The sequence below is a fragment of the Entelurus aequoreus genome, linkage group LG06, assembly GCF_033978785.1.
Source record: "Entelurus aequoreus isolate RoL-2023_Sb linkage group LG06, RoL_Eaeq_v1.1, whole genome shotgun sequence".
NCBI lineage: Eukaryota > Metazoa > Chordata > Actinopteri > Syngnathiformes > Syngnathidae > Entelurus > Entelurus aequoreus.
In genome coordinates, this window is record NC_084736.1 from 62,249,358 (window position 1) to 62,262,336 (window position 12,979).

Genomic DNA, 12,979 nt, shown 5'->3' on the forward strand with positions numbered 1-12,979 from the left:
ACTGAAGGCATCAAAACTATGCCTTCAGTGGAGTTATGTACTCAACAAAAAAAGTTAGAATAACTGAAAACATGTTTTATATTTTAGTTTCTTCAAAATAGCCACCCTTTGCTCTGATTACTGTTTTGCACACTCTTGGCATTCTCTCAATGAGCTTCAAGAGGTAGTCACCTGAAAGGGTTTTCACTTCACAGGTGTACTTGAAGCTCATTGAGAGAATGCCAAGAGTGTGCAAAACAGTAATCAAAGCAAAGGGTGGCTATTTTGAAGAAACTAGAATATAAAACATGTTTTCATTTATTTCACCTTTTTTTGTTAAGTACATAACTCCACATGTGTTCATTCATAGTTTTGATGCCTTCAATGACAATCTACAATGTAAATAGTCATGAAAATAAAGAAAACACATTGAATGAGAAGGTGTGTCCAAACTTTTGGCCTCTGCTGTAGTTATTTAAATTGCAACAGTATATTATCAATTAGGGATGTACTGATCTCGATATTGATCTCAGATATCGTTCTGATATCAGAAAAAAGAATGACGGGATGATACCATACAAACAATCCTGTTGTGTGCTTAAATGTGCAAAGCTGGACAACCATTTATCATCCAAGTGTCCTCCAATAAACACACAAGGTTGATCTTTTCTTGTATTTGAATGAAGTCATTTACAAAAAGTAAACATGTTGAGCCACAGAGGTGTCCAACTCATTTTAGCTCGAGGGCCGCATGAAGGAAAATCTATTCCCACGCGGGCCGGACTGGTTAAATAATAGCATAATAAGTTAAAAAATAAAGACAACTTCAGATTCTTTTCTTTGTCTTACTTTGGCCAAAATACAACAAGTACATTCTGAAAATGTATACAAATAATCCTCTTGGCAAAACACATACTTGGCGTAAGTTGAAAACTGAGGGGAAAAAATTGGTGTAGTTTCAAAAACACCATGAAGAACACAATTAAACTTTAATCACTTCCTGTTTAGCATTCTAACGTTGGCAGTTTATTGAAAATGTTTGGAAAAGCAACCGATGGTTTCCACAAACTTTTTCCACAAATTTTTTTTACACTTACCGGTAATTTTTATACACTGAATTTTGAAGCACATGCATTTTGCTCTGTGTCAAAAAAAATATAAATCATGTTGATATTGTGTCGGGTTAATGTCGGTACCTGCCAACACTTAAGGCTCCTATATCGGTATTGGAAATGAAAAAGTTGTATCGGGACGAGGGGTTTAATATCAATATTCCTTATTGACACCGGTATTCATCGGTACTCTTATTGGAACCATAGGTAACTGGTGTAACTGGAGATGTGAAAAAAGTATTTTATTTTTATTAGCACAAGAGGTTGTACACCACCAACATTATGTGACATCTCACAGCAGGGAAGTCTTTTATCAACACCCGCTTTTTAAGTCTTAAACAAGTCAACGAGGTTTCCAGTGCAAGGTGCAATGCAGCTAAGTCATCATCTTGTAAAGACCACACAGATCCATCACTGTGTTTCTGTTCATTACAATTACACTCAGCTATAAATAATATTCATGTATGGCATTCATATGCAGAGAACAGACCTTTTACATGATATGTTACATCCAATACATCATATAAATCAGTACAATGATTTCTGGTCTTGTCATCCTCGTCCGGATAGAAGGATGTCACGGCAGTGCGGCTGGATCAAAAGAGACATCGGAGACGCTTTACTGAACCAAAAGTAGCTTTATTAAAAGCGAGTGTCATTACACAGGACTGCAGTACCCGGGAGGATGTCATGTCAAATATGAAGGACTCCTAAACTGGAGAAGCCAAACCACCAGTCTTATATTCCTACCTCCTGTCTGTGTGTGTGTGTGTGTGCTGGGTCAGGAGAGCACATCATGACCATAAAAGGAGATGTTGGAGTGTATGTATCTTGAAAACAACTGCTTTAAGTCATAACTTAATTATTGGCGTTAAGTTAAACAAGGATATGGTTATCACTTTTGCATTCCGTAGTCCCAATTAGGGCCTCTTTCCTACGAGAAGTGATCCAGTCCACCTGCGAATATCAAACTAAGGGGATTTATCTTATTATTTGCTCAAACTGAAATACCACTGTTTAGTTAAACTTGGAAGGTTTGCTTTGTCCAAGTTGAATATGAACATTCACCATATGTAGAACATAATATGAGTTGATTAATTCGCGTCAACAACCAATTAGAATGTTAGGTGGCTGTGCATTTTAGCAAGGTGTGTTGGAGGGACGTCAGATGGCGACTAGAAACCTGTCTGCAGATGTACCTTGCTTCAGAGCAACTTTATGGATTATTATATTACTTACAGTTTTCACTTTTTTGAGTAGATTTACATTGGCCTGTGGATTTCTGGACCGCTAAGAGGACAGTAACATGGTAACGGGACTGGTGAGTAAAGCGTGTTTACCTCAAGCTGACACATAGCGTGCGTGACTTTGAGGGACTTTTGAGGAGCAAAGATTGTCATTTGAAGGAAGGAAATAACTTTTATCCTTATTGCTCAAGGACAACGAAATTTCATTTTCAGAACAAACCCGTCTAAGAGCAGACATGCATTGTACAGGGTCGACAGAAGAGGAGCTAAAAGGTTAAAAGTACCAATGATTGTCACACACACACACTAGGTGTGGTGAAAATGTTCCTCTGCATTTGACCCATCCCCTTGCTGCCCCCTGGGAGGTGAGGGGAGCAGTGAGCAGCAGCGGTGGCCGCGCCCAGGAATAATTTTTGTGATTTAACCCCCAATTCCAACCCTTGATGCTGAGTGCCAAGCAGGGAGGTAATGGGTCCCATTTTTATAGTCTTTGGTATGACTCGGCCGGGGTTGGAACTCACGACTAGGGATGTCCGATAATGGCTTTTTGCCGATATCCAATATTCTGATATTGTCTAACTCTTTACTTACTGATACCGATATCAACCGATATATGCAGTCGTGGAATTAACACATTATTATGCCCAATTTGGACAAACAGGTATGGTGAAGATAAGGTACTTTATAAAACAATTTATAAAATAAGATAAATACATTTAAAAAAAATTATTGAATAAAAAAGAAAGTGAAACAATATAAAAACAGTTACATAGAAACTAGTAATTAATGAAAATGAGAAAAATTAACTGTTAAAGGTTAGTACTATTAGTGGACCAGCAGCACGCACAATCGTGTGCTTACGGACTGTATCCCTAGCAGACTGTATTGATATATAATGTAGGAACCAGAATATTAATAAGAGAAAGAAACAACCCTTTTGTGTTGGTGCACTAATTGTAAGTGTATCTTGTGTTTTTTATGTTGATTTAATTTAAAAAAAAAAAAAAACATGCCGATAATAAAAAAAACGATACCGATAATTGCCGATATTATCGGACATCTCTACTCACGACCTACCGATCTCAGGGCGGACCCGCTAACCACAAGGTCACTGAGCAGGTCGGATGGGGGGTTGAGTCTGGGGCCAGGAAAAAAAACACTTATACACATGTTACATCACATAAACCATGAGACTTGCAACAGGAGGAGAGGGGGGCCTCCGTTGACAAAGCTGCGGCCCTTCTGGCGCTGCTCCAACCGTTACGCGGTAGAAAAGATGGTTGGGTATGTGTATATGTGCAGACCATGGTCCATGGTGTGTGTGTTATGTCTAAAGGCCTGGAGTCTACAACGGTCAGCTGGATAAAAAAAATAACGATAACCGTTTCATTCGTCCAAAATCTTAACGGCACTCCTGGACCGACCCAATTAGGAACCGCTACCAAAAAATACTGGCCCTTGGTATACATCCCTAACCAGGACACCCAACTACAGTGTGAATTTTAAAGAAATGCCCTGACCAGGAAATATATATTTATTCAGTATGACTTTGAAGGAATTCAATATTGTTAATACTAACTACATATTGTCAGGTTCAAACACTGATGACATCTATTAAACAGACCAGAAGCAAGGAATTAAACAGAGACATAATTAAATTTGGCTCAATGACGAGAAACGCGTAGACCTGTACCCTTGTAAGTGTCCCACCACGCTCTGACGAAAGATTGTACGCCTCCTCTTTTATTTGGACTTTCCCTAATTACATGGCAACAGCTGTTTCTAAAGGAAGGGAGGTCGTAAACATCCATCGCCTTTGGTTACAAAACAGTTAAAAGAAAAGGTGCCTGGAGGGGGGTCAGTTCCTGCTTCCTCTCCGCTTTGTAGATCTCGGGTCAAGACAAAATCTTCCTGTGGATTACAATACATCAAAGAAACCGACACCTTCATGTCGCTTCCCATGCTACACAGTGGAGTTTTACAAGCCTTTTGATTGGTAAGATCAAAGACAGCTCTTGTCTGCTCGCCGGGAACTCATTGAAACACAAAGTTTTGTGATAACTTAGATACAATTATTCTGACACATATCGTGCTAGCATACACACAATACAATTTGTATTAAGATGTACTTGATCTGCATGCTAACTATCATATAATTATTATTTTGAAATGGTTAGTTTGAAAGTAACACACCTGGACAGGGCCATACAATAGAGCGTGAGGTATTTGTGAGCGGCAGCACACATCAAGATAAGCCAGCCGAGGAGCGGTTGCCATGAAAACAGGAGTCAAATGGTACTGGGACAACCCAACCCCGTCTTTGGAGAAGTATGTCAGTCATTGGGGAGATTACATTCAGCTGTATAATCACTCTCCATACAGCAATAGATGATATATGTCTATTACCTGACTGCTTCTGTTAGCTACCTCTCTTTGTTTATAATGTCTATTTTCTGCTGGATCTACTCCCTATTTTATGCTGCAGCTGTTACATATACTGTAATATTGTACATGGTAATTGGGATTTGTCAAATATTGTATATATTATATAATAATATAATATATCAGTATTGTCGTCGTATTCGTCTAATCTGGAGCCAAAAGATGTTTAAAGAGGACACGATGCATAAACTTAAAATCAGAAGTATTTATTCCATATTGGATGCAATTCTAATACAATTTGTCTGAGCGCTATCTGTCCCTAGTAGCGTTAGTCACGGCGACTTACACAGGGCTCTCCGGACATGCCCTCCCCCTCGCGCTCTTACAATATATATCACAATGTATGAATATGCAATGAGGTGTCTGCTTCCAGGGGTGGAATCTTCCTCTGCCTTCTCCTTCCTGGAATCCGACTTCATACCTGGCGTTGTCCTTCAGACCTCGGCGAAGAAGCCACGTCAACAGTGGCAAGAATGTGGACGATAAAGAGTGAAGGTGCGTATGCTTGAATGTGGACCCAGTTCCAACTGGAACTTGGAGGATATGATTAGTAGCACGGCCTATTCTAAGCATATATGTACTAAACATTTCTTAATCACTTCATCCTTCATTATCTTAATTATATCCCAACATAATATATCCAAACAGTATAAATTATATACTGTATATAATATGTAAATATTACATAGATGTTTTATATTGATACTATGGTACATTTTTAGTCTACTTTATACCTGCATTATCCTTTCCATCCTTTGTAACTGAGCTACACTGCAAAAAGTCAGTGTTCAAAAACAAGAAAAAATAACACAAAAATTAGGGGTATTTTACTTGAACTAAGCAAAATTATCTGCCAATAGAACAAGAAAATTTGACTTGTCAAGACTTTCCAAAACAAGTAAAATTAGCTAACCTTAATGAACCCAAAAATACCTTAAAATAAGTATATTCTCATTAATAACAAGTGCACTTTTCTTGGTAGAAAAAAGAGAGACCTTTTTGCTCAATATGTTGAAAAATATTCTTAAATAAGTACCGTAATTTCCGGACTATAAGCCGCTACTTTTTCCCCTCGTTCTGGTCCCTGCGGCTTATACAAGGGTGCGGCTTATTTACGGCCTGTTCTTCTCCGACACCGACGAAGAGGATTTCGGTGGTTTTAGTACGCAGGAGGAAGACGATGACACAATGATTAAAGACTGATTTTTCAGATACCGGTAGGCTGGTTATTTTGATAACATACAGGCGAGCACTTTGTATTACTTTGCACCGTTGTATTATTTGTACTCTGCACGAATGCTGTTCGCCATGTCAAAGATGTGAAAGTTTGATTGAATGATTGAAAGATTTATTGTTAATAAATGGGACGCTTTGCGTTCCCAAACAGTCATCTCTGTCCCGACAATCCCCTCCGTGGTAGCAGGAACCCCTATATACTAGGGTAATTACACATCAAAACCCTGCGGCTTATAGTCGGGTGCGGCTTATATATGGAGCAATCTGTATTTTCCCCTAAATTTAGCTGGTGCGGCTTATAGTCAGGTGCGGCTTATAGTCCGGAAATTACGGTAAATGCTAGTGCCATTATCTTAACATAATATGTGCTCGGCATCATGATTTTTTTTTTCATGCTTGAAGTAAGAAATTATTACTTTAAAAAAGTAGTTTTAAACTTGTGAGTGTTGATGACACAGCTTTGCATCAGTTGATATTCTAGTTTCAAGCATGTTTTACTCAATATAGGTCATAAAATCTCAGCATCAAGCTGTAATATCTTACTGAGATCATTTAGGACCAAAACCCTTAAAACAAGTACAACACTCTAACATAAAATCTGCTTAGTGGGAAGAATTATCTTATCAGACAGAAAATAAGCAAATATCACCCTTATTTGAAATATTTAATCTTACTTAGATTTCAGTTTTTGCAGTGCACTGTGTGGAACAATTTCCCTTGTGGCTCAATAAAGTTCATCTCAGTCTAAGTCAGTGGTTCTTAACCTGGGTTCGATCGAACCCTAAGGGTTCGGTGAGTCAGCCTCAGGGGTTCGGCGGAACCTCCGCCGCATAGGTCAAGACACGCCCGACTAATCGTGTAAATAAAAACTTCACCCTATCGACGTATTATGAATACCCCCAAACAATATTCCCTCTAATTTTCCATAAGCGTGAGCAAACGTAAAAACTCCTTGAGCATTCAGTGGAGCACATGTGAGCGACGTCAGACGTGCACATTCACTGTGGCCACACCAGCAACACCTGTCCCAAACCTGGCTAAATAACAAGTTAAATGTTTTTTTTATTATTATAATCAAATGACAGTAGTCGTTTCCATGAGATTATTTTCTAATATAAGTGTTTTGGCCCACTTACAATGACTATAACATATTGTTTTTCATGAGCTGTGCACTAGTATTGTATGTCTGGGTGGGGGTCCTGCTTTGGAAATAATGTGTACCCCTTTCAGATATTGCATTTAGTTCCCACTAAAACATTCACATGTTGCACAATGAGATGTAAACATGGGATCATGTGTACATTCCTGTAACTTTCTGTTTGTAAAATATATCTTTATTAGTATTTATTTAATATACTAACATAATTTCATGATTATTATTTATAAATTAAGATTAAATTAAGAAAAAAATGTTTTATTTTTCACTAGAGAAGGGTTCGGTGAATGCACATATGCAACTGGTGGGGTTCGGTACCTCCAACAAGGTTAATAACCACTGGTCTAAGTCTAAGTAGAGGACAGGCATTTTGCAAGAAGCAAAGGTGGCAGGATGTCTTCCTTTCCTGTTTGTGGCCATGGGGCAAGTGTAATTCTTTGAAAATTGACAACGACTTGGTGAGCTTTATTAGAGAGGTAGGAGGAGTAGGAGGAAAAAGTTCTCCTCCCTTCAACTTGACAACATAAATACAGCCTCTATCCAATCGTCCATAAAGCCGGTGTGCAACATCTACAAGTATGGTGCAAAAAAAAAAAAAAGTTGACATTTCTGCCTCACGGAGCAGAACCAGTGTGAGAATAAGCTACAATGATCATTACAAAGATCCTGCAACAACAACAAGTTCAAAGTCCAACTTGGGTTTTTTTGCGGAAATGCTGGAGTGTGTTATTTCATGTAAAACAGTGCTAATGTAATGCATACGCAAAACAATTAATTTTTTTTTTTTTAAGTAGGAAATTCCAAGAACATGTGTCCATGTGCTGTCCTTATTCCACAGTGCTGGTGTCCACTAGTGCAGTGATTTTCAACCACTGTGCCGCGACACACTAGTGTGCCGTAAGATATTGTCTGGTGTGCCGTGGGAAATTATGCAACTTCACCTAATTGGTCCAATAAATATGTTTTGCAAATCAATAATCATAATAATGTGCCGTTGTCTTGTGCCTGTGCTGTGTAGAGCTTGGCAGGGTAATCTTGTAATACTCCCTATTCCATATCAGTAGGTGGCAGCAGGTAGTTCATTGCTGTGTAGAAGTCGGAACGCGTCAAGGATGGTTTGTCGTGATCCCAATATGCAGAGCACAGCGGGAGACAGTGTGCAGGTAAAAAGGTATGTAACGCTTAAACCAAAAATTAACAAAAGGCAAGTCCCGCTAGGAAAAGGCACTGAAACATAGGGATGGCTATGTAAAACAAAAGTAAAACTGAACTGGCTACAAAGTAAACAAAAACAGAATGCTGGACGACAGCAAAAACTTACAGCGTGTGGAGCAAAGACAGCGTCCACAAAGCACATCCATACACGACACAATGTCCCCACATAGAAGGATAGCGTACGCACAACTTCAATATAGTCTTGATTGCGAAAACAAAACGGATGCGGGCAATAGCACTCAAAGGAAGGTGTGACGCTGCTACAGGAGAACACCAACAAAACACGAAGGGTCACCAAAATAACAGCGCAAGACAGGAACTAAAGCACGACACACTGGAAACAACGACAAACTCAAAATAAGTCACAACAACCTGGTGGAGGTTCATTTTTTAACCTTTTCTGCTGGTGGTGTGCCTCCGTATTTTTTTTTATGAAAAAAATGTGCCTTGGCTCAAAAAAGGTTGAAAAACACTGCACTAGTGGGAGGAGAATACTGCACTGTGTTGTGTTCAGTCCATAATTGAGGTACATGTTCAGGTTAATCATTTCCAATTGGAGACTAAGATCTCCCCACACTATTGTTTGTCCATCTCTACGTCAGTTTGTTGGTGAGGTATAATAAACTTGTCACAACAATTGTGCCGCTCAGAATCGGTCAACCCTGTCCTCCTCTTGTTCCCTGATGTGCGTCTGGGGCTGGGAGTGCACCTGTTCCTTGGCCTCGTCGTCCTGGTAGCTCATGTTGTGATAGAATTGTCTCATGTTGTTTCTCATCTCCAGCTCCTGGCGGGCCTTCCATTCCTCCTGCTGGATTTGCAACAGCACCGCTTTATTCACGCCGGGCCCTGCGACCGGCAAACAAAGGAGGTTAGAAAACGAGCTCGCTTACCAGTTTGGACGACACGAATACTGGGTGTGCTGTAAAACAATTACCAGGATCTCACAGTATTCAATTGTATAATTTTCAGTAAAATACTATCAAATTACTGTAAAAAATTAGAGATGTCCGATAGTACCGGACTGCCGATAAATGCTTTAAAATGTAATATCGGAAATTATCTGTATCGGTTTCAAAAAGTAAAATTTATGACTTTTTAAAACGCCGCTGTACAGAGTGCCAATAAACCTGAAAGGCACTGCCTTTGCGTGCCGGCCCAATCACATAATATCTACGGCTTTTCACACACACAAGTGAATGCCACGCATACTTGGTCAACAGCCATACAGGTCACACTGAGGGTGGCCGTATAATCAACTTTAACACTGTTACAAATATGCGCCACACTGTGAACCCACACCAAACAAGAATGACAAACACATTTCGGGAGAACATCCGCACCGTAACACAACATAAACACAACAGAACAAATACCCAGAACCCCTTGCAGCACTAACTCTTCCGGGACGCTACTATATACACCCCCCCCTAACCCCAGCCCCCCCCAACCTCAACCCCGCATCCCCCCAACCCCGCCCACCTCAACCTCCTCATGCTCTCTCAGGGAGAGCATGTCCCAAATTCCAAGCTACTGTTTTGAGGCATGTTTAAAAAAATAATGCACTTTGTGACTTCAATAATAAACTCCATAACTTGAGTTGATTTATTTTGGAAAACCTTGTTACATTGTTTAATGCATCCAGCGGGGCATCACAACAAAATTAAGCATAATAATGTGTTAATTCCACGAATGTATATATTGGTATCGGTTGATATCGGAATCGGTAATTAAGAGTTGGACAATATCGGAATATCGGATATCGGCAAAAAAGCCATTATCGGACACCTCTATAAAAAAATGACAATATCCTTGTAATATCACAACAAATAATTGTAAATTCAAACTGATTTGTCTCTTAACCTTTTTTGACCTTGGGGTCCAACCTTTCCACTCCAGAGGGCCCCGGGGCCCACTCAAATGTTAGTTAACACTGAATTAGTAATCTTACTCTTTCAGTTTTAATCGTATGCAATCATTAAATCTAACTTACTTTGAGTTCAACAAGATACACATTGTCAAGTGATATGGAAGCATGTGTTAATTACAAAGATTATTATTAAGGCTTAGGTCAGGCTGATTATAAAAAATAAATACCAAACAAATATACTGCAAAACAGTGGCGTACCGTCACTAGAGGCAGGGGAGGCACGGCCTCACCTGCCATCATGGAAAGAAAAAAAAAAGTAAAAAGAAAAAAATAATAATTACATTGTTATGTGTATCCAGTGATTATACTAAAGTTATTTTCCATTTAACTTCACCAGTTTTAGATTATTTTTATTTTTATTTTCACATTTGCCGTTCAAATACTGAGAAGAGACGGTGCGGTGATCAGCAGCCAGTTGAGGCACGTCACTGATTTGTGCCTCAACATGGATTGTGCGCAATGACTCGGCTAACTGCTGGCCTGCTGTGCAGTGAGACTGTATTGCTATATGAATTATATTATACATTTCCATAGTTTAGTTAGCTGAGGTATATAATGTACAGTGTATTTTGTCAACAACTGTATGTGTGTAACGTATTTTTAGTGCTGAGTATTCATAAAACTCTGCTGCGAAGACACACTGTGTGAGGCTTGTCTCATAACCCCGCCTCCTGGTGCAAAGCACCTCCGCCGCAGAATGCACCCCCGACGGGAGCGCCGCGGCCACACCAACCAAAGCCCACACCCAAACCCTCCACGTGCAAGACCGAATCCACCCAAAAAAAGTCACTTAACAAGAAGCCAAAAAGTGCAAAAACAACAATGCTCGCGCTGCAGGAGCCGCGAACGACCGCAGGGACACAACATTAGGTACACCTGCACTGCAGGTTCATATGTTTGTAAATCTGACTGTGATGATGCAGTCGTGCCTCACCAGACATTAACCTCACCGCACGCCACTGCTGCAAAAGAAGGAACTTATAAAAAAAAACGGAGGAAAAATAAATATTCATACAATCACACAGTGCTAAAATAAATACACTAACAAAATTCATAATAAATAAAGAATGGTGATATATACAGTACAGGCCAAAAGTTTGGACACACCTGATGAGAGTGCGGAAATATGACCATATCACACCAACTCTCAAATCCCTTCACTGACTTCCTGTTCCACTCAGGTTGAATACAAAATCTCCCTACTAACCCACCAGTGCCTCCATGGAAATGCCCCCCTCTACCTCAAAGAACTACTCACCCCCAAATCCTCCACACGACACAGGCTAACCTCCTCCAGCCTCCGAGGACAAAGCTACGAACAATGGGAGACCGGGCTTTCTGCTCCGCCTCTCCCAGTCTGTGGAACGCTCTCCCTGACCACCTGAGGGCACCACAGACTGTGGATGCTTTTAAAAAAAGGCTTAAAAACCCTTATAAAATCTTTTTTTTTAGATATATGCATACTAGTTTTAGCTATTTGGCTGTTCTAGTTTTTATTTTTATTTATTTTTTATCATCTTTTAATTTTTATTTTTTTAATACACTGTAGCACTTTGAGGTTGTTTACTCAATGTAAAGGGCTTTTTACAAATAAAATATATTATTATTATTAGTTTATTACCTTCTCATTCAATGGATTTTCTTTATTTTCATGACTATTTACATTGTAGATTGTCACTGAAGGCATCAAAACTATGAATGAACACATGTGGAGTTATATACTTAACAAAAAAAAGGTGAAATAACCGAAACATGTTTTATATTCTACTTTCTTCAAAATAGGCACCCTTTGCTCTGATTACTTTTTTGCACACTCTTGGCATTCTCTCGATGAGCTTCAAGAGATAGTCACCTGAAAGGGTTTTCCCTTCACCGGTGTCATAGTTTTGATGTCTTCAGTGACAATCTACAATGTAAATAGTCATGAAAAGAAAAAAACGCATTGAAATGAGAAGGTGTGTCCAAACTTTTGGCCTGTACTGAATGTTTCCTAAATAAACTGTCAATAAAATAAAAGTGCAAATGAGCTTTGTGCTTAAAAAAGTGTTCTATGACATTAGCTCCAGACTTCTTCTGTTTGTTTGATATTGTCAATACTGCCACAAGTGGTGGAAAAGTGTATTACAACTGAGTACCGCTGTGGCACGTACGGACCACAGCTTTTTTTGGCGGTCCTCTATGGGGCACTCGCGGCCAGGCCCTATGGTTAAGAAACACTGTCTTAAGGGATGTTTCCGTGGACTACATCGCACACTCTTGTACAGTAGGTGGCGCTATGCTGTTAAATCGATTGAGTAGTTAACAATAACATTACAAATGTAAAGTTACAGCATAAAGTTGGAACTTTACTGTAATGAACTACGCTGTAAACATTTGCCTGAATTTCACAGTACTTAACTGTATTTGTCATGGTAAAATACTGTAATAGAAATTAACTGTAAATATATAAATCACCATATCCTTATATTTATTAAAAAAATAACTGTTAATTAACAGTAAAATACTGTAATCATAGTCCATAGTAATTAACTACAATGCAAAAATGGTTTTATTTTGAATGTACAGCAAACACTAATAATTGCATTACTTTCACAGTAATTACTGTAAATGTTACTGTGAAAGTAATGCAATTATTAGTTAGTTTCTGTGAATTTGCAATGAACAT

The 12,979-nt window shown here is 39.1% G+C and overlaps 1 protein-coding gene across 3 annotated transcripts in view; it reads right to left on the bottom strand.

Moving 5' to 3' along the window:
- Positions 1-7,601: 7,601 nt before the first annotated feature.
- Positions 7,602-12,979, bottom strand: part of npc1l1 (NPC1-like 1) — a 48,433-nt gene continuing 43,055 nt past the window's right edge. For all 3 annotated transcript variants that reach the window (XM_062049601.1, XM_062049602.1, XM_062049600.1), the window contains one exon: positions 7,602-9,233. In XM_062049601.1, the coding sequence (XP_061905585.1) occupies positions 9,034-9,233 (200 nt within the window). In that variant the 3' untranslated portion in view covers positions 7,602-9,033. The remainder of the gene's footprint in view (positions 9,234-12,979) is intronic.